Genomic DNA, 24633 nt, shown 5'->3' on the forward strand with positions numbered 1-24633 from the left:
AGTAAAGATTTAGGAATTCTTCCATGCTTTGAACTTCATCTCTTCTTGAATTTAGTTGAGTGAAACTTAATGATACTATCAAATCTATGTCAGTGTTGGAGTTTCCTTTTGCCCAGTCAACCATGAACTTCTGTGTCTGACGTGTTTTACCAATTCCAGACACTGCTATGGTTAATACTGTTCGCACTTTTAGAAAAAAAATGTGTGAACTATTCAATAAATCATGCTGTGCTGTGTGAGTCTCCCAATTGAGTTTCTCTTCATACTGACTGAGGATTCTGCTCTTGAGCTGGCATTTGGGATCCCTCTCTACAGAGAAAAAAAACAATGGGGATTATATGAAGCCTATCCAAAACTGAACAATAGTGTGACGTCAGTGTAATGAGGTTCACACAACAAACTGGAAGCTGGTAAATACAGTGTCCTGTGTTTGACATATTATCATGATCATATTGTGTTATAACTTCGGTTACAGTGAAAAATCACTTTTTTGTATTAACATGCAATTATAAATATCCAGTGTTTTCATTGTTTGTGTACCTTTAGTACCTAAATGTCTGTTGGGTGGGTCATTCTTATGCTCTTCACTTTTTGGCCGGGAGTTGCTTGATGCTGGTTTCTGTGACTGAGAGCTTCAACACAGACAAAACGTTTCTCACTTTTTGGGGATGATTATTCAACACACATTAAAATTCAGTGTGAAAAAGATGAATGAGTTTATGGATCTTTCTTTTGTCTGTTTTGGCTTTAACAGTATACACATACAATTTATTGTTTCTGTACTTTGGCTAAGTCATGCTACATGACAAACTGGTCTTTTGTACTAAAGTGGTTTTCAACACATTTAAAAATACTAAACACCTTTATCATGTTTAACATTATCGTTCTTTTCCCAGGTGAAATTGAATTTAACACTGATCTCACTGTGACAACTTCACTGTGACTCTTGCAGAAACATTAAATAAACAGATTTCACTTGTTTACTTATATTTAGAATTCTGTCCTAAGTCCTAAGAACATTTTGGAGCGGTCCAGACCTCTGATCATGAACAGCTAAGAAAAGTAACTAGTATCAAAAGTTATTAGTATAGTGGAGTTTAAAGTACAATAAATACTACTCAGCTGTAATAAAATCAGAGTATAATGTACTTTGAGGTATCAGAAATTGACAAAACGAAGGTAAAGTACAAATATTACAACATTTTACTGCAGTAAATGTAGCAGATTTTGTTACTTTCACCCATTACTTATAAACCATTATTATACGGAGTGACTGAAAACTCACACTTTCAGAAACTGACATTTCTAACTTTTACTTCACCTTCCTATAACTAAAATATCTTACCTTGGTCCTGTGTCCCTGAAGTTGACACTGTCATTCTTAAACCTGTCACTTAGCTATGATAGACTGGCCTTCTCTACTAATGCCAGCTTAAAGAAAATTTTATTTTCTTTTAAAATTAAGATGTAAACATTCTCTATAAAAAATTAATATATACACTTGTTTACATATATGTACACAGCTCAAACAAATTAAGGGAACACCTAAACAACACAATGTAACTCTAAGTCAGTCCCATTTCTGAGTAGGCAATTAGCAAGACACCCCCACACATGTGGCTCAGTTAGTGCATGGCACATTAATGCAAGCTGTGGTAAGGTTTGCTGTGTCTGTCAGCGTAGAGTCCAGAGCATAGAGGCTCTACCAGGAGTCAGGCCAGTACATCAGGAGACGTGGAGGAGGCCGTAGGAGAGCAACAACCCAGCGAAATTGATAGGAAACTGTAGTGGTGAGAAGATCTTCTAATGGTGAGTTTATATGTGTGCTAGCAGCAAGGACCTCATGAATTTCTTTTCTATTAAAATCATAACTATTAGAGAAAATTGATCAGATCCTCCCTGCAACTGGCATGGATGGTCTTGCATGTACAGCAGCACTGGATTCATTTGTAAGACCTTACTCGTACTTGGCAGCAGGACCGCTACCTCCACCTTTGTTCAAGGAAGAACAGGAGGAGCACTGCCAGAGCCCTGCAAAATGACCTCCAGCAGGCCACAAATGTGCATGTGTTTGCTCAAATGGTCAGAAACAGACTCCAGGGGGATGGTATGAGGGCCCGACATCCACAAGTGGGGTTTGTGCTTACAGCCCAACACAGTGCAGGACATTTGGCATTTGCCAGAGAACATCAAGATTGGCAAAATCGCCACTGGCGCCCTGTGCTCTTCACAGATGAAAGCAGGTTCACACTGAGCACATGTGACAGACATGACAGAGTCTGGAGACGCTGTGGAGAACGTTCTGCTGCCTGCAACATCTTCCAGCATGACCTGTTTGGCAGTGGGTCAGTAATGGTGTGGGGTGGCATTTCTTTGGAGGGCCGCACAGCCCTCCATGGGCTCGCCAGAGGAAGCCTGACTGCCATTAGGTACCGAGATGAGAACCTTAGACCCCCCTAGAACTCACGTGGCTGGAGTGTGTCAGCAGTTCCTACAAGACGAAGGCATTGATGCTATGGACTGGCCCACCCATTCCCCAGACCTAAATCCAATTAAGCACATCTGGGACATCATGTCTCGTGCTACCCACCATTGCCACGTTGCACCACAGACTGCCCAGGAGTTGGCAGATGCCTTAGTCCAGGTCTGAGAGGAGATCCCTCAGGAGAACATCCGCCACCTCATCAGGAGCATGCCTAGGCGTTGTAGGGTGGTCATACAGGCATGTGGAGGCCACACACACTACTGAGCCTCATTTTTTACTTGTTTTAAGGACAATACATCAAAGTTGGATCAGCCTGTAGTGTGTTTTCCACTTCAATTTTGAGTGTGACTCCAAATCCAGACCTCCATGGGTAATCAATAAATTTGATTTCCATTGATCATTTTTGTGTGATTTTGTTGTCAGCACATTAAACTATGAAAACAACAAAGTATTTAATAAGAATATTTTATTGAGTCATATCTAGGTTGTGTTATTTTAGTGTTCCCTTTATTTTTTGAGCAGTGTATATACAGACACATCCAAACCCTCTAGAGACTTGGATAATTTACTTTTGCAGATTTCTATTATAGAACAGATAAGAAAAAAAAACATGTTTTCATTTTCATTTAACTTGTGACACGTTGTACCTTTTTTAAGTTTCACCTGTTTGCAGTTTACATTTCGCAATTTCAGCTGCTTGTGCATACATAGAAACTTAAAATGTGTAAACAACTTTATACATTAATCCTATACATCACAGGCAAAGTGAAACCTAAATATGGACAAGTAACAACTAGCAAGTGCAGGTTAAGCAGAATATAAAAAATGGGAGGTATGATGAGTTTGGCCTTCAAAATGTGATTTAGCTTTCTCTTCCTGGTTGAGCGAAGACTGAGCTGAGAAAACAAAATTTCACCTACCTGTCAGATGATGTGGCCATGGCTCTGTGGGAGAGCAGTATCAGTGGTTCATAATGAATAAAATTAACTGTAAAGCTATCAACTCGACTTTGACATGTAACAGTTCAAATATGGTGGCTTGTATGGCATAAATGAATGTAACAGAAATAGTAAGCAAGGTAGACAATGTTTGTCTAAAATTTAAAAAAGATATTATTTTTCCACTTTCAAAATCACAACTGAGAACAGTTATCAGTAATTAGAAATCATCAGCCCAGTAATGTGTTCTGGTTTGTCTAGAGTAGCGCACTTTCTATGCAAACATGTGTCCTGTACAGTAGCATATAAGTAAATTGTTTTATATAAAGAAACAAGAAAGTCAGCAAATTACTAAATTCACATTAAATGTAAGTTCACAAGATGGATCAGTCTTACCAGTACAGCTGAAGTCAAAATCCTTCAATCACATGTAAGTTATCCGTTATAACCATTTTTATTTCATGACATTTTCACTTTCACTTCAGTTTTTACTCACATGCCCCTCCCAATCTGAGAGCTACTGAGGTTCAGCCTCCAACTATAAGGAAATAGGTTGTTCGTAAGATCCACATGGTCTGAATATTAAAATACGAGACTTAATGCATCAGTATTTCTTGTATTGTATCTCATTTAACCCTGTGAAGAACTTAGTAAGTAGTGTATGTGTTTGTCTTTCAAAATAAAAGCACGTGGAAGGTACACACACACACACACACTGACACACACACACTCACACACACACACACACACACACACACCACCACACACCCTCTCCCTTCACCTTGATTAGTTCTGCATATCCACTCAGAAGCACACACCTAGTTTCTGTAATTTAGAGTTTAAGATTATGATTTATGTTCGAGGGCTGTTAGGATAAGCTGTTGCACAATGTTGTAGATAATTCCCCCATTTAGAACTTCGTAGACACCTGCTACTTTCTGAAAAGCAGTGGATTCTTAGCTCTTACTGCAGCAGTGGGTTTAAAAATACAAAAATAAGATATAATAAGATAGAACCAGGAGGGAAAAAAATAAAACGGGTTGGGTAAAAAAACAGAACGATACTAAAAATACAGTTTGATAAGGCAAACAGAGTTCAAATTCCACAGTCCAAATATCAGAGACAGCGGAAAACAGCAAGGCAGGCAGATCAGGAACAAATGCTGAAGAGTGGTTTCTGAGGAGTGAAGTCAGGGAGGTGTCTAAATAGAAAGACAAAACACAGGTGGAGAGAGTGGACAGGTGAACCAGAAGAGTAATCAGAGTGAGCAGATGGAGGGAAACAGAGAACAGGAAATGGAGCATTTATGGCAGGGACAGAAAATGGCTGGGGAAAACAGAGTTACAGAAAAACGACAGAAGAAGAGGGAGACAGACATAAACAGGAGGTGAGAGACAGACAGGGACAGGGACAAACGAGAAGAACAGCCAGGGATCGTGACAGAAATCTACACAAAAACACAACGCAATGATTTGCAAGTTTATTTTTATTTTATTCCCAGACAAAATTTCAGTTATTTAAACAAGATTAATATACCATTGAAAAAAAGACAATTTTATATTTAAAAATGTCAACACATTTAAAAAAAAAAAAAGCTAATACACACATTTCACTTTAGTTCTATTTATTTAATCTAGCCAAGTATTAAGTTTTAAAGGGAGAATATATTTAGGTACAAGTAGACTGAATGCACAGTTTTTATCTTTGAAATAGTATTTTTTATGTCTCAGTGACTACACAAATCTTCCAAAGTTAGATCCCCTTTGCGTCCATGTCTCATATTAAACTATAAAAATGTGTTCTTGTCTGTTATCACAGTAGTAGTAGAAGTAGTACAAAGCATAGTTTTTAATATACAACCTGAGTTTACACATTTGCAAATTAAGCAATTAAGAAAAACTGTATAACAATACTAAGAAAAAAGATGAACTAAGTAAATAAAACTGTGCTCCCCTGTTTCAGAATGATACTGTGAAAAAATCTGTATTTCTTGACATATTAAGTATCCAGTGATCACTACAGTTTATTTTTTACTTTACTCACACAAAGTCACACAGCCCCTTTGAAACCAGAAGCCTGGAAACAGTGGTTCTGTGAATTTGACTTGAAATTCATGTATAAGCTCCTGCTTTCCTGAAGAAATACTGGAATATCTCAGAATACCACTTTCTGTATCCAGGAACACTGCTATTTTTTCACAACAAGGCTTTTCAATAGTTTGGGAGAACTTCCCATGTATGGCAGTGTATCCAGTCTTGGAGCAGAGCAGACTCCAGGATATCTCATTGGATCCTAGGCCACCAGTTCTGTCCCATTTTCTACCTACATCTTTATATGTCACTGCGATGCCAACCGTGCCTTTCCATTCTACCTCCCAGTAGCAGATTCCCGTCAGGCCCTCATCACACTCACATAACACCTGACTCCTTTTGAATCTGTCTGAGTTGTCAGGTCGTGACACCCTCTCCTCCACCCTCTTTAAAGTTTTTACTTTCCTGTTTCCTTCAGACAGAACGAGCCTCTTGCTGGCTGTGTTTTCATCAAACTTCAGATTTATACCATCTGACAGAGAAACAAACAACCACATCAGTGTGGTAAGAAAACTTCAACAATTTACACAAGACTAACATAAAAGAATATATCATTTTAAGAAAAGGTAGTTATTAATATTTGTGATTTTTAGGAATAAAATTAGCAGGTATTTTTCCACATTTTTTAGCAGGCAAGATGTCTCATGACAAAAAGTATATATCATAAAAAAGAACATACTATATTGCTCAGGATGCTTGGTACATTAACAGAAACAACCTAAGGCTTAGTGTATTCAGCTGTAATAAAGTAATCGAAATCAGCTCCAATAAAATACTTACACTTCTTCAGCCCTGGCTTTAATCGATGCTCTCCACCACGGTCAAAACTGTAAGAAAATGAAGAACAATTAGCCTGCACAGAACCAGGCACATGTTATGCTTATTTACCTTATTTGTTTTGTTTGTGATAGATTCTCTCCACTCTAGTGATTGTGCTAAACTCAATCATACATTCATACATTAAATCAATATTGTAACTATTTCTCTATGGATGGGGAACTTGAGAATAAAACACATCACAATTGAAATACCCTGATTACATTGTTCCCTGTGTCAACTGTGTGTCACATTTGCAGCTTCCATGTGCAAAAACTCTGTATTGAGGAACATCTTAACTGATCACAGATGAAAAATGGTGCACGATTGCAAGGGTGGCATTTGCACATGATCTAACCTGAAAACTGTGAAATTAATAGGAAACTGTAGTGGTGAGGAGATCTTATAATGGTGAGTTTATATGTGTTAGCAGCAATTACCTCATAAATTTATTTTCTATTAAAATCATAACTATTAGAGAAAATTGATCAGATCCTCCCTGCAACTGGCATGGATGGTCTCGCATGTACAGCAGCTCTGGATTCATTTGTAAGACCTTACTCGTACTTGGACTGCTTCTTCCCCGTAGACCATGATGGTGAAATGTGCACCGACCCTGATTGTGTATTTACATACTATACATACTACAGACAACACATGTTATTATTCCACAGGCTCAGATAATGACTCTTACCACTGCATCAAATACTAACGCTTTGTAAGGTGTTTCATACCAGCAGTAAATTAATTAATGCAGTCATCACTTGATGCACAGGGAACAGCATTTTTTGTGACCAGGTCAACAGTGGGGACTGACTGTTACACTGTGCAATATGAAAATCACTAACCTCTTTTATCAAGTGTGCAAACATTTTGTTAAATATTACGGAAAAAGCCAACACATGAGAGCCAGAAAAGTACAGTTGAATGCTCAAAACAATCTTTGCCTGCTGTACACCATATGGCAAAAATCACAAAGATAGAAATGATTACTATGGTTCCAATTAGATGAAAAAACCCAGGGTAAGGTTTGAGGTAAAAAGATACAGTAAATACAATGAACTGTCATAATATTACAAACTACTTTTGATATAATTCTGGACCAATGTAAATTTAGTCTAATCACAAATAAGTGGTTTTCTTGTCCATTTTCTAATTTGTTAAATCTTGTGTAGATGTACTCTCAGTAGATATAATCTGCTCTTAAACAACCCACTATAACCACTACAGATGTGTACAGACGTATAAACACAAATGCAGACATGTTAACTTACCACAGTTTCAAACTGGGAAATTCAGATAACTCCATCATCCCATTAACTCCTGGGTGATTGTAACTCAGATCCAGCTCTTTCAGAACAGAGGCCTTGTTGCACTTAAGAGCTGAGGACAGAGACGAGCAGCCATTCTCTGTCACCTGACAACCTGCCAGCCTGCAAATCAAAAATACACACACATGATCTTTAAAACTGTTTAAAAACATATAATATAGTAACAGTAATAATAGTATAATAATAATAGTATAACATGTGAACAGGTTGCATGTAGGTAAGTGTGTTCTCAAATGCAAAATAAAGGAAACATAGTGTGAAGGACAGTTTCATTTCCTTGGTGATTGTAGATCAACACAGTCATCTATCAATCATGGGATCGGTGGCTCGATTCCTGACTCCTCCTGCCACATTTTCAAGTGTCCTTTGGCAAGATACTAAACCCCAGGCTGTCCCCGGTGAGTCAGGCCAGCTGCATGACAGCTCTGCCATCGGTGTGTGAGTGTGCGAACGGGTGAATGAGAAGCAAGGTTAAAGTGTTATGAGTTCCAGTGCCAGTAGTAAAACCCTATAGTAGTACAATTTACCATTTACACTCTGAGTCCACTAGTTTCTAAATGAAGACACCTCAGATTTCAGCTAAACACCACTAACAATACCATACAATTGCAATGACATTGAATTATTATTTTGAGTTTTTATTCAAAAAACTAAGTAAGCTAAGTTACTTTTTACTACTCACAGTAAAATGATGAGTCAGTGAAGTATACACTCACTTGAGCTTTTCCAGTTTGCAGTTTCGGCTCTTTAGGCCTTCAGCAATGAACTCCACACCTAAATCCAAAAGGTCATTATGGCTCAAGTCCAGCTCTGTGAGGTTAGAAGATGGTGTGAGGACAGAGGATGTCAGACCTCTGCAGGCTTCCTCAGTAAGCTCACACCAACTCAGCCTGTGAAAAAAAAAATGATTTGATGTACTATTTTTGCCCAACCTTAGTCCATCCACAGTATTAACAACAGGGGACTAGCATGGGACCTGAAGGTGACTATGATAACAAATCATAAACCAAGGCTCTTACAGGACATATATAGACACAAACCTACATGGGTATTAGAGGGCAGGGTCTAAAACAGCATTAAAATATAGCTGGAGCCAGTTTAACATCCTAGCAAAAGAGGAAACACAAACTTGAATTTGTAAGTCATTCAAGTTTCAAAACGGGTGAATGGGAAACATCACATCACATGCCAGGATTATGTACTGATAGATGACATTTTTTTTCAACACAGATACGGAGTACCTCAGGGCTCAGTTCTTGGTCCTCTCCTCTTTACTCTCTATATTTCACAGATGGGCAAAATTATACACAGTCAATGAATTAATTTCCACTGTTATGAGACTGATACGCAGGTTAATGTCCCTGTAAAGGCTGATGACCCTTCTGAGAATGCTAAAATAGAGTTCTGCTTCTCTGCTTTGAAAAGCTGGATGTCCAATAATTTTATAGAAGTTAGCAGGCCGAGCAGTCTTTTCCCACAATGCCCTCCTCCTTTAGGACAACCTCCTGCAGTCAGACAGTCTCACTCTATAGACTTTTTTGAATATCCTTAGCTATTTCCTACCAGCCTCATTAGGATAGCAAATATTTTAAAATGCCATACTATTGTTAAACCAGCTGGGGTTGAATCAGACTTCAGCTTTGAAATAGTGTACAGTTGTTAGGATTTTTTTGTTTTTTATATTGTCATTGAGTCATTCAAATTGCAATCATGTTGTCACCCTGTGTGGTTTCAGATCAACTATATGCCACACCTTCCCTTTGTTCTGCTCTGGCATCATCTCTCATTTTATTAGATCTATGCTCTCTTCCCTTGCTTTGCTGCCATCTTTTCTGAAATGTTTAGAGCCAAACATTTGCCCCACTTAGTGTCTTACTGCATTCTTTTTTATTCTTGCTGTACATTAGTTATTTCTTGCTTACAATTGTTTGGAGACTGTTTGTGAATTTTTAAAAATATGTATCTTCACTCCACCATGCTAAGGATAAGATCTCCTTAGTGGAAGTAGTGATTTGCATTGAAGTTCATCTATTCATCGTAGCACGTAGCTAGATTATTATAAAAATTTTATATTTTCAAAAGCAATTATATTTAAAGGTACTTACAAAGTGGTTTTGGAGACTTTGACCACTGGCAGCATTCCCAGAAGAACCTTCTCTGACTTCAGGTACTTTTTCAGATCAAACACATCAAGTTTCTCATCTGACGTCAGCAGCGCAAAAGTCAGAGCTGACCACTGAGCAGTAGAAAACTTTTCAAATTTAGTTGTTTCTGACTGCAGGTACTTTTTAATTTCTTTCACAAGAGAGTGGTCATTCAGTTCATTCAGACAGTAGAAGAGGTTGAGGTTTTTATCTGCACTTTCATCATCATTCATCTCATCTCTGATCTTCTCTTTGATGAACTCAATTGTTTTCATGTTGGTCTCTTTGGTATTTTCTGTCTTTTTCAATAGTCCTTGAAAAAGATCTTGATTAGTTTCCAGAGACAGGCCAAGCAGAAAGCGAAGAAACAGGTCATAGTCTCCATGTTTACTATTTAAGGCCTTGTTCACTGCTGTCTTGTAGAAGTCTAATGCAGGCAAATCTGCATTTGTTGAAGCAGGTATAGGAACCAGGTATGTAATGAGGCAAAACAATTGCTTTCCGGGATTAAAAAAGTTTTCTTGAACAAGCAGATTTTGACCTTCTTCATTGAATGTGTAAAATGCATAAAATGCTGCTAGAAACTCTTGAATGCTCATATGTGCAAAGCAGAACAGTTTCTGTTGGTAAAGCCCTTGTCCATCTCGTTTGATTTGGGTGAATAACCCTGAGAACACGGCAGCTTTTGTGAAGTCAATACCACACTCTGTGAGGTTGTCTTCAGTGAAGAGTAGGTTCCCTTTCTCAAGCTCGAAAAAAGCAAGCTTTGACAAAGACAGGACTGTTTCTATGTTCCTTGTATTCCAGCATGAATCAGTTTCAGAACCATCAGCTGCATCATCTCCATACTTAACATTAGCCTGTCTGCACTGCAGCAGAAGAAGGTGGATGTACATGTCAGTCAGAGTCTTGGGCATCCCTTCATCTTGGTTTCGACTCACAAAGTCCTCCAAGACTTCTGAAGTGATCCAACAGAAGACCGGGATGTGACACATGATGTAAAGGCTCCTTGATGTTTTGACATTTGATAAGATTTGCTCAGCCAGGTGTTTATCACTGAATCTCTTCCTGAAGTACTCTTCTTTCTGGTCATCATTGAATCCTCGCACCTCTGTGACCCGGTCAACTTTATCACCAGGGATATTATTGGATGCTGCAGGTCGCGAGGTGATCCAGATTTGCGCTTCAGGAAGCAGGTTCCCTTGGATAAGATTGGTCAGTAGAACATTCACTGAGGTTGGTTTTGTCATATCTGTCCACACTGTGTTTTCACTGAAGTCAAGGTCAAGGCGACATTCATCGTATCCATCAAGAACAACCAGAATTTTGTATTTGTTGTAGTCTTCTATTTCTGATGTTTCCATAGCTGGAAAGAACTGATGAATGAGTTCCTCAAAACTGTGTTCTTTCTCCTTTCTCAAATTCAGCTCCCGGAATGGAAGTGGAAATGTGTAATATATGTTTTCATTGGCTTTACCTTCAGCCCAGTCCAGCATGTACTTCATTGTTGCAAATGTCTTTCCCATGCCTGCCATTCCGATTGTTAGCACAGTTCTGATGGGTTTGTTTTCTCCAGATGTATCTTTAAAGATGTCGTGATATTTAATGGGTGCTTCTTGTCTTACTGTTTTGAACTTTGCATCTTGAACTTGTCTGGTTTCACTCTGAACATTGACCTCTCCTTTCTCTCCCTCTATGATGTAGAGATCTGTGAAGATGTCATTCAGAAGAGCAGAGGTTTTCTGCCTATCAATCCCCTCACACACCTGGGTGAATTGATCTTTCAGCTGAGTTTTAAGGTTCCGTTGACTTGTGACATCAGGTTTCTCTGTAGGGAAATATTCAATAGTTAGCAAAAATTGCCACAGTACATACGACTACAAGGTTCATACATGAACTTGAGTGTATACTGATTTTTGGTACAAAGTCTCTATTACTGCATAGTAGTGTCATGAGGAAGATTTTTAAGTTTTCATGACAAGATTGGAGTCAAGATTGTTTTTTTAAGAATTAAGTTGAATAAATTAATCTACCAGCTTTAGACAAACCACACAAACTTGGAAGAGGTGGCTTCAGTTGTACAAAGGGAAATAGCTGGTAATGCACAGATGAAAAATTACTGTACATACTGTACATTGTACCACAAGCTGGGGCATATGGTGTACCTCCCAGCCGGAATGAATGAAGATTATTTTACATTTCTGCAGCATTTGAAGAAAGCAGGTCACAAGATAAAGGTCTCCTAATTCTTCAGTTCCACGTGTGGTTGTCACAATATAGAAACACAAATGTACTCCTGGTGGATGAGCATGCTTTGGACAATGAAAATCATAGGCTTGATCTTATTTTAAGATACCAACAACACCAGGGATGCAAAAGAATTAACGTGAATATCCAGTGGAAATAAATGAGCTGTGTCACAATATGAACCTGGGCCACAGGACACACATCACTACTGCATTGCTGCATTTTTCCAGGTTCCTAAAGCTGTTTGAAGTCCTACTCTCTACAACAGTTTTTGACATAAAGAACATTATAAGGCAGGGGTCGCTAGCAGGACCCAGAAGCTGTCCCATACGGACCCGGAGCTACAGACCAAACCAAACGTTTTGATTCCAAATCTAGCGGGGCACCTTAATTTTAAACTGCGTAGCTATTGAGATCTTCACGGTAGATATTTAGTGGACGCGAGAACGCATTGACCAATTGAAGGCGAGTTAAGCCATCCCATGTGACTTCACTTAGCCAATAGATTCTGTGGATCACAGGCGGTAAATTTAGCGACTCAACAGTAGATGAGAGAAAGTTTGAGGTTGGAAAGGAATTAATAAATAAAGACGACAATAACAGAGAGACAGAGATGAGAGAGACAGACGACAGAGAGGAGAGATACAGACGACAGAGAGGAGTCTTAACTTAAGGACGTATTTTCTTCAATTATTAAATATTAATTACATCATTAATCACATAACAGTATTCACGCCCAACTCTGCTTTCAACATTCTTGGGTGTGACTGTATCCTCACCAAGAAGCATTGACAACCTTTATGTACTTTTGGTAGCTTACCTCGTATTTCTGTCGTCCTGTCAATACAATCAGCAGGCAGCTGTTCATCATTTGAAGGTCGAGATGTTATCCAGAGGTGGGCAGATGGAAGCAGGTTTCCCCTGACGAGGTTTGTCAGTAGCACATTCACTAAGGCTGTTTCTCTAACATCAGTTATTGTGTTGGTTTTGTCAAAGTCAAGAGGAAGTTTATCCAGTCCATCCAAGACTAATAAAACCTTGAACTGTTCAAAGTCAGAAATGACAGATTTTCTTGTTTCTTCAAATAAATCATTAAGGAGTCCCACCAAACTCTTATTTTTGTCTTTCATCTTAATTAGCTCAGAGACGTTAAGTGGAAATATAACTTCCTCATCTTTGGGTTTTCCAATAAAGGTCATTGCTGAAGTTGCCAACCAAGTTAAAACTGAACCTTTATTTTCTGCCCACTGTTTTATGAATTTCTTCGTATGGAAGGATTTTCCAATATCAGCTTCTCCGATGGTCAGTACTGTTCTGATTTTTTGTCCTTTATTTTCTGTATCTTTAAAAATATCAGATACTGAATTTACTCGTATTACTGACTTTTTTGCAGTCTGTCCACTTTTATCCTGATCACTGATCGCTTCAGTGACTTCTTCTCTAAAGATGTGTTCGGTGTTTTTCTGATTAGGATGATTTATGTCTTCAACTTCAGTGTATTCACTAAGAAATCTTCTCTTCAGGTTTAATGCCAGCTTCTGTCGGCGCTTCAAGTTATCTGAATAAGAACAAAGTTCAGCACATTATTAATGATGAAGGATACATAAGATATAACTGCACATTGAAGTAAGAGCTATGAAATATCATATGTTACTTTCTTACCTCGACATTCAGTCACTCTGTGGATATATTCAGGGGGAATCTTGTCAACTCCTGAAGGTTGAGATATGATCCAGACACGGTCAGAGGGAAGCAGTGTTCCCTTGATGAGGTTTGTTAGCAGCACATCCATCGAGGCTGCTTCTTTCAGATCAGTCAGGTCTTGGTTCTTTTCAAAGTCCAGAGGAAGTCCACTTTTTTCCAAATCATCAAGTATAAAAACTAATTTACACTGACTGTTGTTCCAAACTCCTGCTTGTTTGATACTGTTAAAGTAATCATCAAGAAAATCTTCCATACTTTGAACTTTTTCTGAATTTGATTTGCTGATAGTTATCGACACGACCAGGTCAATGTCTCTGTTGCAGTTTCCTTTTGCCCAGTCAACCATGAACCTCTGTGTTTGAAATGTTTTACCAATACCAGCCACTCCTTTGGTCAAAACTGTCCGCTCTTTCTCTTTCTTTGAATCAAATAAAGAAGAGACTGATTTGATTTTATTGTAGCTATATCCTCCTGTTTGTTCACCCTCCTTGTTTGTGACATTTATCTCATACAAATCAGTGTCAATCTCATGGTCACTTAGTTTTTTCTCATATTCCTCCTGGATTTTCTTCTTCAGGTGTGCTGTAAGATCCTTTAAGGCATCTTTCTCTAAAGTGAGACAATACAGTAGAAACTATTCACAGACAAGTTTGTAACTTTTTACAACAACTTTTCTAATAACTATTAGATTATTTTGTGTTTGTCCTGAAACAATGCAACTAATAAAGTAGAAGATCATATACTATATTTAGCATTTTCTGTCAATACAAATACACTAAAGGGTTTAGAAGTTGTAATGGATTTGTAAAGGCTAATAATAGTTAATTGTGTGTTAAATGTAATATAACATAACCTCTCACCACAGTCATGAAGACACTGTGCCTACTTTGAGGGTCATTGTCACGGTTGATTTGAATAATTTTCTTACCTCGACATACAGTCACTTTGTCAATATATTTAGGAGGAATCTTGTCGACTCCTGAATGTTGAGATATGATCCAGAGTCGAGCAGAGGGAAGTAGATTTCCATTGATGAGGTTTGTTAGTAGAACATCCATCGAGGCTTCCTCTGTCATATCAGTCAGCTCCTTGTTCTTTTCAAAGTCAAGAGGAAGTTCACATTTTTCCAGATCATCAAGAATAAAAACTATTTTACATTTATCATAGATGGAGATTTCTGCTTGTTTGACATTGTTGAAGTTATGATTAATAACTTCTTCCATACTTTGACCTTCATCCCTTCTTGAATTCAGATCACTTAAATTTAATGACACCATCAAATCTACGTCTTTGTTGGAGTTTCCTTTTGCCCAGTCAACCATGAACTTTTGGGTATGATATGTTTTACCAATACCAGACACTCCCTTTGTTAGCACTGTTCGCACTTTATTTTCCTTTGATTGAAGTAAATTTTCATGTGTTGTTTGTGTTAGTTTTTGTTTATCCTTGCTGATTTCCTCTATGTCGTAGATTTCAGTGTGAGTCTCATGACGACTCAGTTCCTTCTCATATGTGTTCAGGACTTCTTTCTTCAGGTCTGCTGTGAGAGTCTGTATGGCATTTTTCTCTAAAGTGAAATGAGACAATACATTAGAAATTATTCAGAGACAAATTCACAACTGTTTTTCTTTATTAAACTTTGTTATTGTCAAGTGTGTCAACCCTGAACTAATGTAAGTAGTAAAATAGAAAATTATTTATTGTAAATATGGAATCTTTTCCTCATAATTTATACAGACTAATGGTTTTTGAAGTTGTAACTAATGGAATTTTAATTGTTCACAAAAGTTAGTAAAATTAGTAATTGATATTTATAACATTAACACATACTTTAACTTCCACTGATATCCTATGCGAACATGAGAAATCACCAAAACATCAATACTCCACTTCATGCACTAATAATCCTATTTGTGTTCCAGTTGAGTAGAAGGAAAATATTTACAATATTACATAAATGTTTAAAAAAATTGTCTTTTATGCTTTATTGCATGCTGATTATGGTTATTGTTATTCTGATATCAACATTTTTTAAAACATTACTGTTGGAGCTTTCTAGTGTAAAAAAAATATCAAGAAACTCGAGTTAAACCGGACATCATGGGTAATTATGAGTTTGTCATTAGTGTATTTAGAATTGCTCTTGTTACAACTGGTTCTTTTTTTAAATGTGGTTTTCATATTCACTCATCTATTTATTTCTATTTTCTAATATATCATGCACAGCAGTACATATATACATAAACTACCTGTATATTTATTTTTTCTTCATATCATGGAAATGTTCTTGATCTTAGTGAGAGCTCTTTAAAGTGCCTTGAAATAAAGTAGTAATATCAATTAGATTTTGTGTATAACCTCGTACATACTATGCAAATTCAGCTGCCAAGTTAAAAATTATAATTTTCTTCAGAATTCTTTTTTTTTTTTAAGGTTTGTGATGTTTTTGTTTTTTTTTTTTTTTGTTGTTGTTTTTTTCTTTTTTTACTCAACTTCACTGTAATCACACTAACATATGGAGCATGGGTAGAGAATCCTGGTCCTCGAGGGCAGCTGCCCTGTTTGTTTTTTCAACTGTCCCTGCCCTACACACAGCTAAAAACCTGGATCAGGTGTGTTCAGTCAGTCTGAACCTGGAACATACCATCACAGATGATGGTGAAGTGGGGAAAGACAAGGTCAGTTGGTATTTACCAGCTTCTCGTTGATTTAACACACCTGATCAAGGTAATCAGCTGTGTGTAGGGCAGGGATAGATGGAATAAAGAAGTAGGACAGCTGCTCTCCAGGACTGGAACTGCCCAGCATGGATATACAATGTAACATAACTCTGACCAACATACTGTGCCGTTATTCTGGTTTTGAGCCATCATCTGTGTAATCTTGGTATTCTTCAGATATATTTATGTGCAAAATATGTGAATCTCTTTCTTACCTCGACATTCAGTCATTTTCTCAATATATTCAGGAGGAATCTTGTCGACTCCTGAAGGTTGAGAGATGATCCAGAGTCGAGCAGAGGGAAGTAGATTTCCATTGATGAGGTTTGTTAGTAGAACATCCAGCGAGGCTTCCTCTGTCATATCAGTCAGCTCCTTGTTCTTTTCAAAGTCAAGAGGAAGTTCACATTTTTCCAAATCATCAAGGATAAAAACTACTTTGCTCTTCTCATCAATGGAAACTCCTGGTTGTTTGAAATCTTTGAAGTAAAGATTGAGAAAATCTTTCATGCTTTGCTCTTTTCTTGTTGAATTCAGTTCACTGAAACTTAATGATACTATCAAGTCTATGTCTTTGTTAGACTTTCCTTCTGCCCAGTCAACCATGAATTTCTTTGTTTTAAATGTTTTACCAATACCAGACACTCCCTTTGTTAGCACTGCTCGCACTTTCTCTGAATTGAATATCTCTTTGTATGTTGTTTTTACTACTTTTTGTTTATCTGTCTTGTTTTCCTTTATCTCCCAGAGTTCTGTGTTCATCTTATGTCGACTCTTATGTTCCATTTCATGCTTCTTTAAGATTTCTTTCTTCACGTGGTCGATGAGTTTGTGTTTGGCATCTTTCTCTGAAGGGAAACAATATGGTAGAAATAAGTAAAATAATCATCTAAAATGCAGCATCATGACTGGTTATATATGTCTGTGTGTGTGTGTGTGTGTGTGTGTGTGTGTGGGTGTGTGTGTGTGTGTGTGTGCACTCTATAATCTTGCATGTCAAATTTAGCTGCCACATCATTATCACGTCATAAATAATACGAGAATGATAGTGGATTACACTCACCTCAACTTTATTGCCTTATGTTGCATTACATTAATCAATAATTTATTGACTTGTTTGTTAACTTTTACTTAAATTCTACTACTGTCATTAAGACAGTGTACCTACTTTGAGTGTCATTGTTTGTGTGAATCTCTTTCTTGCCTTGACATTCAGTCACTCCTGAAGTTTGAGAGATGATCCACAGTCAAGCAGAGGGAAGTAGTTTTCCATTGATGAGGTTTGTTAGCAGCACATCCAGAACAAAAATAATTTTCAATTATTAAAAAGAAATTATAAATATTTAGTGTTATTTAATATTTTGCTATCTTTAGTACCTGAACTTGTTCTGGATGTGGCATCCTTAGTCTGGTCACTGCATGTTGAGGAGTTGCTGGACTCTGGTCTCTGTGACTCAGATGAGCTTCAACACAGACAAGTTTTCACTCACAATTTATTTAAGAAGATTGTGTTAATAAACAGGATAAACAGAATAAACTCACTGTGTCAAAAATGTGAATATCTTTATTAATTTGTTGTAAAATGTTTCTTGTAGGTCTCACTACTCTCATTGTCATGATTCCAGCTTCTCCTGCCTGTGGCTCACTTCCTTATTCAGTTGGTTTCCTGTTTTCTTCCTCCTGGCCTAATTACCCTCATCTAATGTGACACTGGTGACACTCATTTTCTTTGTAATGTCCTCTCCTCTCTCCTTTCTTTTCACTTCATTCTTTTTAACTCCTAAAATTTGTATGTGATAAATAATGCTGAATATCCCCAGAAGTATGTCCACTATGTTTCAGACCACTGACCCAGTAGAAATCATTTGCTGATGATGAATGAATGATGCAGGTGCATTGTTATGAAACCTTTTTACCCAAATTTAAGCAATTTTAACGAGGACTTAAGGACTATCTGCTACTATGTTTCAGATTAATTTAATCAGCATTCAGTGTTTCCCAAACTTGGGAAACTTTTTTATGGCCAGTCAAATTTAAAATTTGAGAAAAAGAAAAAAATTATTTCACTATCTGCATTATTGATTTGTGACATAAACTAAAATGTACCCAAAAAAGTCTAATAATTATTAGAGATAATCAAGTATCCTCACTTGAGTTTTATGCTCTATGTGTGTCTGTCTGTCAAATCACTGTCAGTTGGTGTGGAATGAGCCAATGTGGAGATACCATTTAGCTGTTATTTTGCTGGATTCATTAATGACATTAATTCATTTATTTATTTATTTGTTTGTTTAACTAGTGTTGTGCTTTATAAGAAATACTGTCAGTTTATATATATTTTATATTAAAAATTCAAAATGGTTGCATCATTAAAGCAAGTGGTTTTCAACCTGTAATCCAGTTGCCAGTAAATAATTCGGTCTTCTTGCTCTCATACATGGAACAACAAATTGCTAGTGCTTCTCCTATAATAGTAGATTATCAAGGCAAGGCATTAATTGTCATAAATTGAAATAAAATGGAAAAACTGTACAAAAAATATAAAATATACACTTTTGTGTTTTGTGTTCTTGTTTTAATAATATACATTTCTAGTTTTTTTATACAAAAAGAAGCAGAACGGAGTAGAATAAATTTTACCCACTGTAATGCAAGATGTTTAGTGGAATTATTAGGTAAAGCAAATTATATTATACATGCTTTTAAGTTAAATCAACTTGGAATTTAGTGTATTGAATTTAAAATACCAGTTCTATATTAAGTAAAATCAACCTATCCCTATCCAGGTTTAGCGTGTATTCCTCTCCTGATGTATTTTGAGAACAGTGATCGCAGTAGTTTAAGCCTATGTAAAAGCCAAAGCAAACTTTCTACTGCTATCTGTATCAAATTATGTGACTCCCTGTGTTACTGTGAGCTTTCTGGTTAATTTAACTGATTACCAGATCAGCTTCACCTCTGTCTCTGTAAGTAAGTTGCAGGCCTCTGTTACCTGCCAGATTGTGCCACTTCAACTACGAAGTCACTCTTCAGCCCTTCCAGCCTTTCTATTTTCTGCCTCTATTACCTGACTACTTGTTGACGACCAGAACTGCTTACCTGAACCTGATCTCCTGCCTCATCCATTGTAAGTCCTCTCTAAACTGACCTGTTTCTGCCTTTTAACTTTGTCTCTGGATTCAGTACCTTGGATTGTTTGCTACTCTGAGTGCTTTCCTGGATGTGATCACGTTTTCTGGCTTGCCCCTCTTCCTGCTCTGCCACTGTGCGTTTGGAAACTCACCCTCACCACTCATCTGATCCCCAAGTCTTCAGTGCTCTCTTGGCTCAACAAACTCAATCTCCCGTCATCTCCAAGATCAGGGGACCAGCCACTTCCCTTTCCTTTCCAGGTTCAATATTACTATCACCATCTTTAAGTTGGTCCTTTATGCATTGGTATTTATACCAGAGCAACATTATATGCTAACCCCCTGTATCCTCTTTAGTTTCACTCCTGACCAGACCAACCTGCAATTACAGTCCCAGATCTCCCTTGATCTCCCCTCCCTAAGTTACTTAAAATAAACTTTGTTTCAACCAGTGTTAGTCCTGTTGTGCCTTCGTTTAAGCCCAATTCAGGTAGAAACCTAATACATTAAAGCCATCAAAGTAGTAACATAAAAAATAATTCTTACCTTGACTCACTGGAGTTGCGAGGGTCTTCATTGGACTCCTCACTCTTTTCAGAAGCATCACTTTGTTTCGAAGAGACTATTGAGTTGTTCTCAGGTGACCTTTGGAACCAGTTTAGAAAACATTTTTACAATTTTCTTTCATTTTGTTTTGTCTCCAAATGTCTCTGCATCAAAGTACTGACAAAAAAACAAAAAACATTCTTACCTTGATTCTGTGTCACTGGAGTTAAGAGGGTCTTCACTGGACTCCTCATTCTTTCCGGAAGCATCACTTTGTTCTGAATCGACTGTTTTCAGATAAGGTCTGTTCTCAGGTGACCTTTAAAAACATTTTAGAAATGTTATTTTTGTTTTGTCTCCAAATATCTACTGCATTAGGGTAGTAAAAAAAAATTCTTACCTTGATTCTGTGTCTCTGGAGTTGAGAGGGTTTTCATTGGACTCCTCACTCTTTCCGGAAGCATCACTTTGTTCTGAATCAACTTTTTTCAGATCAGGTCTGTTCTCAGGTGGCCTTTAAATACATTTTAGAAATGATTTTTACAATTATTTTATCATTTTTGTTTTGTCTCCAAATGTTTCTGCATCAAGGTAGTAGCATTAAAAAATTCTTACCTGGATTCTGTGTCACTGGAGTTGAGAGGGTCTTCACGGGACTCCTCACTCTTTTCAGAAGCATCACTTTGTTCTGTAGACACTGTTTTCTTGTTGTCAGGTGACCTTTAGAAACATTTCAATTTTTTTTTTTTTTTTTACAAATTTCTTTCATTTTTGTTTTGTCTCCAAATATCTACTGCATTAAGGTAGTAACATAAAAAAATCCTACCTTGATTCTGTGTCACTGGAGTTGAGAGGGTCTTCATTGGACTCCTCACTCTTTTCGGAAGCATCACTTTGTTCTGAATTGACTGTTTTCAGATCAGGTCTGTTCTCAGGTGACGTTTAGAAAAACTTTTATTACGTTTTTTTATAATTTTCTTTCATTTTTGTTTTGTCTCCAAATGTCTCTGCATCAGGGTAGTAGCATAAAAAATTCTTACCTTGATTCTTTTTCACTGGAATTGAGAGGGTCTTCACTGGACTCCTCACTCTTTCCGGAAGCATCACTTTGTTCTGAATTGACTGTTTTCAGATCAGGTCTGTTCTCAGGTGACCTTTAGAAACATTTTAGAAATGTTTTTTTTACAGTTTTCTTTCATTTATGTTTTGTCTACAAATGTCTCTGCATCAAAATACTAACATTAAAAAAAAATTCTTACTTTGATTCTGTGTCACTGGAGTTGAGAGGGTCTTCACTGGACTCCTCACTCTTTTCAGAAGCATCACTTTGTTCTGCAGACACTGTTTTCTTGTTCTCAGGTGACCTTTACAAACATTAAATTTTAATGGGTTTTATTTTTTTACAATTTTCTTTCATTTTTGTTTTGACTCCAAATATCTACTGCATTAAGGTAGTAACATAAAAAAAATCTTACCTTGATTCTGCAACACTGGAGTTAAGAGGGTCTTCATTAGACTCCTCACTCTTTTCGGAAGCATCACTTTGTTCTGAATTGACTGTTTTCAGATCAGGTCTGTTCTCAGGTGACCTTTAAAAACATTTTTAAAAAATTATTTTTTTACAATTTTTTTTCATTTTTGTTTTGACTCCAAATGTCTCTGCATCAAAGTAGTAACATTAAAACAATCTTACCTTGATTCTGTCTCACTGGAGTTGAGAGGGTCTTCATTGGACTCCTCACTCTTTTCGGAAGCATCACTTTGTTCTGAATTGACTGCTTTGTTTCTCTCAGGTGACCTTTAGAAAAGTAAGAAAAAATGTTTTTTACAATTTTCTTTCATTTCCGTTTTGTTTCCAAATGTCTACTGCATCAAAGTACTAAAATTACAAAAATATCCTACCTCTTCACTTTCTGGTTAAAGTGGAAGTTGAATTGATCATCCTGGGATCTGCTGCATGTCCTAGAAACATTGTTGAGTATGTTGGACTAATTTGTTATAGAATATACTTGCATTTGAGAATAAAGTAACACTGGAAAAAGTTTTACATCAAAGATAAGACTTACTTGTCTAGGCATGTTCATAAGTAAAGAGAGAAGGGGAAAGAGTGTAGGACAGACAGAAGGGACTTGTTGGGACTATGACTTGAAAGGCTAGAGTTGGTTGATGCAGAGAAGGAAGGTGGACACACTGTGTGTCCAGAAGACTAACTGGAAAGGTTGCAAGGCTAGACGCATCGGATCAGGGTTAAAGTTGTTCTACCATGCTGTGGATGGAATTAAAAATGGAGTAGAAGTTAGTCAGGAATGTTATGGAAGTGAAAAGAGTATCAGAAGGGGTGATGACTGGAAAAAGGTGTGATAGTCAATGTTGTATGTAGTTATGGCCCACAGATAGGATGACAATTAGAAGAAAAGGAGAGCTTTTGAAATGAGTTAGGTGATGTGATGCAAAGCATTCCCAGAAGTAAGAGAGTGGTGCAGATTTCAGTGTTTGTACTTCTTTACTGTAGTTAAATTGATCCTTGATCACTATCATAGTGCCTCTTGCAGAAACACTCATGGTGGTCCAAAAGCTATTAGTGTAGTGGAATTTAAAGTGGAAAAAAAAACACTTAAATGTAGTTAAATTTGAGGATAATGTACTGTGAGGTATCAGAAATTTGAAAAAAACTCAATCGAGTACAAGTGCCAAAAATATTTACTGATTGTTACATTACCTGAGTAAATGTAGCTAATGTACTCACTGTGCCCCATTGCTAAAATATTTGTTAAAGGACATTAAGGAAAATCAGTACTATAAAAAACTATGCTCTAATAGTTTTCAATGTCCAAATCTCTCTGCATCAAATTAGTTAAAGTGAATAGCTCTATCTTTTACTTCACTGTCCTATAACTAAAATATCCTACCTTGATCCTGTGTCCCTGAAGTTCACACCGTCATCCTTGGACCTGTCACTTTTAATGGAGACACCACTGGATGTTGAGGAGACTGTTTTTTCTTTATCAAGTGACCTTTAAAATATATATTAGAAAAAACATTTTGTCGTTGTTGTTGTTGTTGTTTCCTTTGATTTTGCCTCCAGATCTCTCTGCATCAAATTAGTAAAATTAAAAAAATATCGTACCTCAGTACTTCTTCACTGAAGTTGAATGGATCAAGCTGGGACCTGTCAATTTCACTGGAAACATAGTTAGTAACTGGTCTTTTGTACTTAAATGGTTTTTAACACACATTTAAAAAATACTAAACATCTTTATCATGTTTAACATTATCGTTCTTTTCCCAGATGAAATTGACAACACTGATCTCACTGTGACAGCATCACTGTGACTCTAGCAGTGGAAATTTACTTTCCACTACCTCTAAAAAAATTTTCAAAGGACTTAAAAGATTATCAGTACCCTAGAAAATTATACTCTAATAGTTTCATATTGTTTTCAGTTCATCCTTATTAAACATAATGACTGAAAACTCAAACTTTCAGAAACTGATAGCTCTAACTTTTACTTCACCTTCCTATAACTAAAATATCCTACCTTGATCCTGTGTCCCTGAAGTTGACACTGTCATCCTTGGACCTGTCACTTTTAATGGAAACATCACTGGATGTTGAGGAGACTGTTTTTTCTTTCTCAAGTGACCTTAAAAACACATTTTAGATTTTTATTTTTCAATTTTATCTTTCATTAATTTTCTTTTTGTCTCCAGATCTCTCTGCATCAAAGCAGTAATATTAAAAAATATATATTGTACCTGAGTACTTCTTCACTGAAGTTGAATGGATCAAGCTGGGACCTGTCACTTTTACTGGAAACATAGATGGGAATGTTAAAAAAACTGGTCTTTTGTACTGAAGTGGTTTTCAACAGACATTTAAAAATACTGTGACAGCATCACTGTGACTCTTGCAGAAACACTTATATAAACAGATTTGTTCCTCAGTGGTACATGAGTGAGGGCTTTCACTCGGTTACTTATATTTAGAATTCTTTTCTGTCCTAAGAGGATTTTGGAGCGGTCCAGACCTGTGATCATGAACAGCTAGGAAAAGTAATTAGTATCAAAGGTTATTAGTGTAGTGGAGTTTAAAGTACAATAAATACTACGCAGCTGTAATAAAATCAGAGTATAATGTACTGTTAGGTGTCAGAAAATTTGAAAAAAAACTCAAATCAAGTACAAATGCCAGAAAAATTTACTGCGGTACATTTCCTTAGTAAATGTAGCTGATTTAGTTACTTTCCCCCAATTGCTTATACATCATTATTCAATATAATGACTGTAACCTCAAACTTTCAGAAACTCATAGCTCTAACTTTTACTTCACCATCCTATAACTAAAATATCCTACCTTGATCCTGTGTCCCTGAAGTTCACACCGTCATCCTTGGATCTATCACTTTTAATGGAGACACCACTGGATGTTGAGGATACTGGTTTTTCTTTATCAAGTGACCTTTAAAATATATATTAGAAAA

General features: G+C 36.8%; 1 protein-coding gene across 1 annotated transcript in view; it reads right to left on the bottom strand.

Annotated features, from left to right (window-relative positions):
- LOC113167168 (NLR family CARD domain-containing protein 3-like) overlaps nucleotides 1-24633 on the bottom strand; it is an 88262-nt gene that overhangs the window by 44002 nt on the left and 19627 nt on the right. Inside the window, exons 4-6 of the mRNA XM_026367582.1 lie at nucleotides 7604-7762; nucleotides 6294-6340; nucleotides 5746-5985 (exon numbers count right to left, since the gene is read on the bottom strand). Coding sequence (XP_026223367.1) covers nucleotides 5746-5985; nucleotides 6294-6340; nucleotides 7604-7762 — 446 coding nt within the window. The remainder of the gene's footprint in view (nucleotides 1-5745; nucleotides 5986-6293; nucleotides 6341-7603; nucleotides 7763-24633) is intronic.

The sequence above is a fragment of the Anabas testudineus genome, chromosome 7 (genome assembly GCF_900324465.2).
Source record: "Anabas testudineus chromosome 7, fAnaTes1.2, whole genome shotgun sequence".
Taxonomy (NCBI): Eukaryota; Metazoa; Chordata; class Actinopteri; order Anabantiformes; family Anabantidae; genus Anabas; species Anabas testudineus.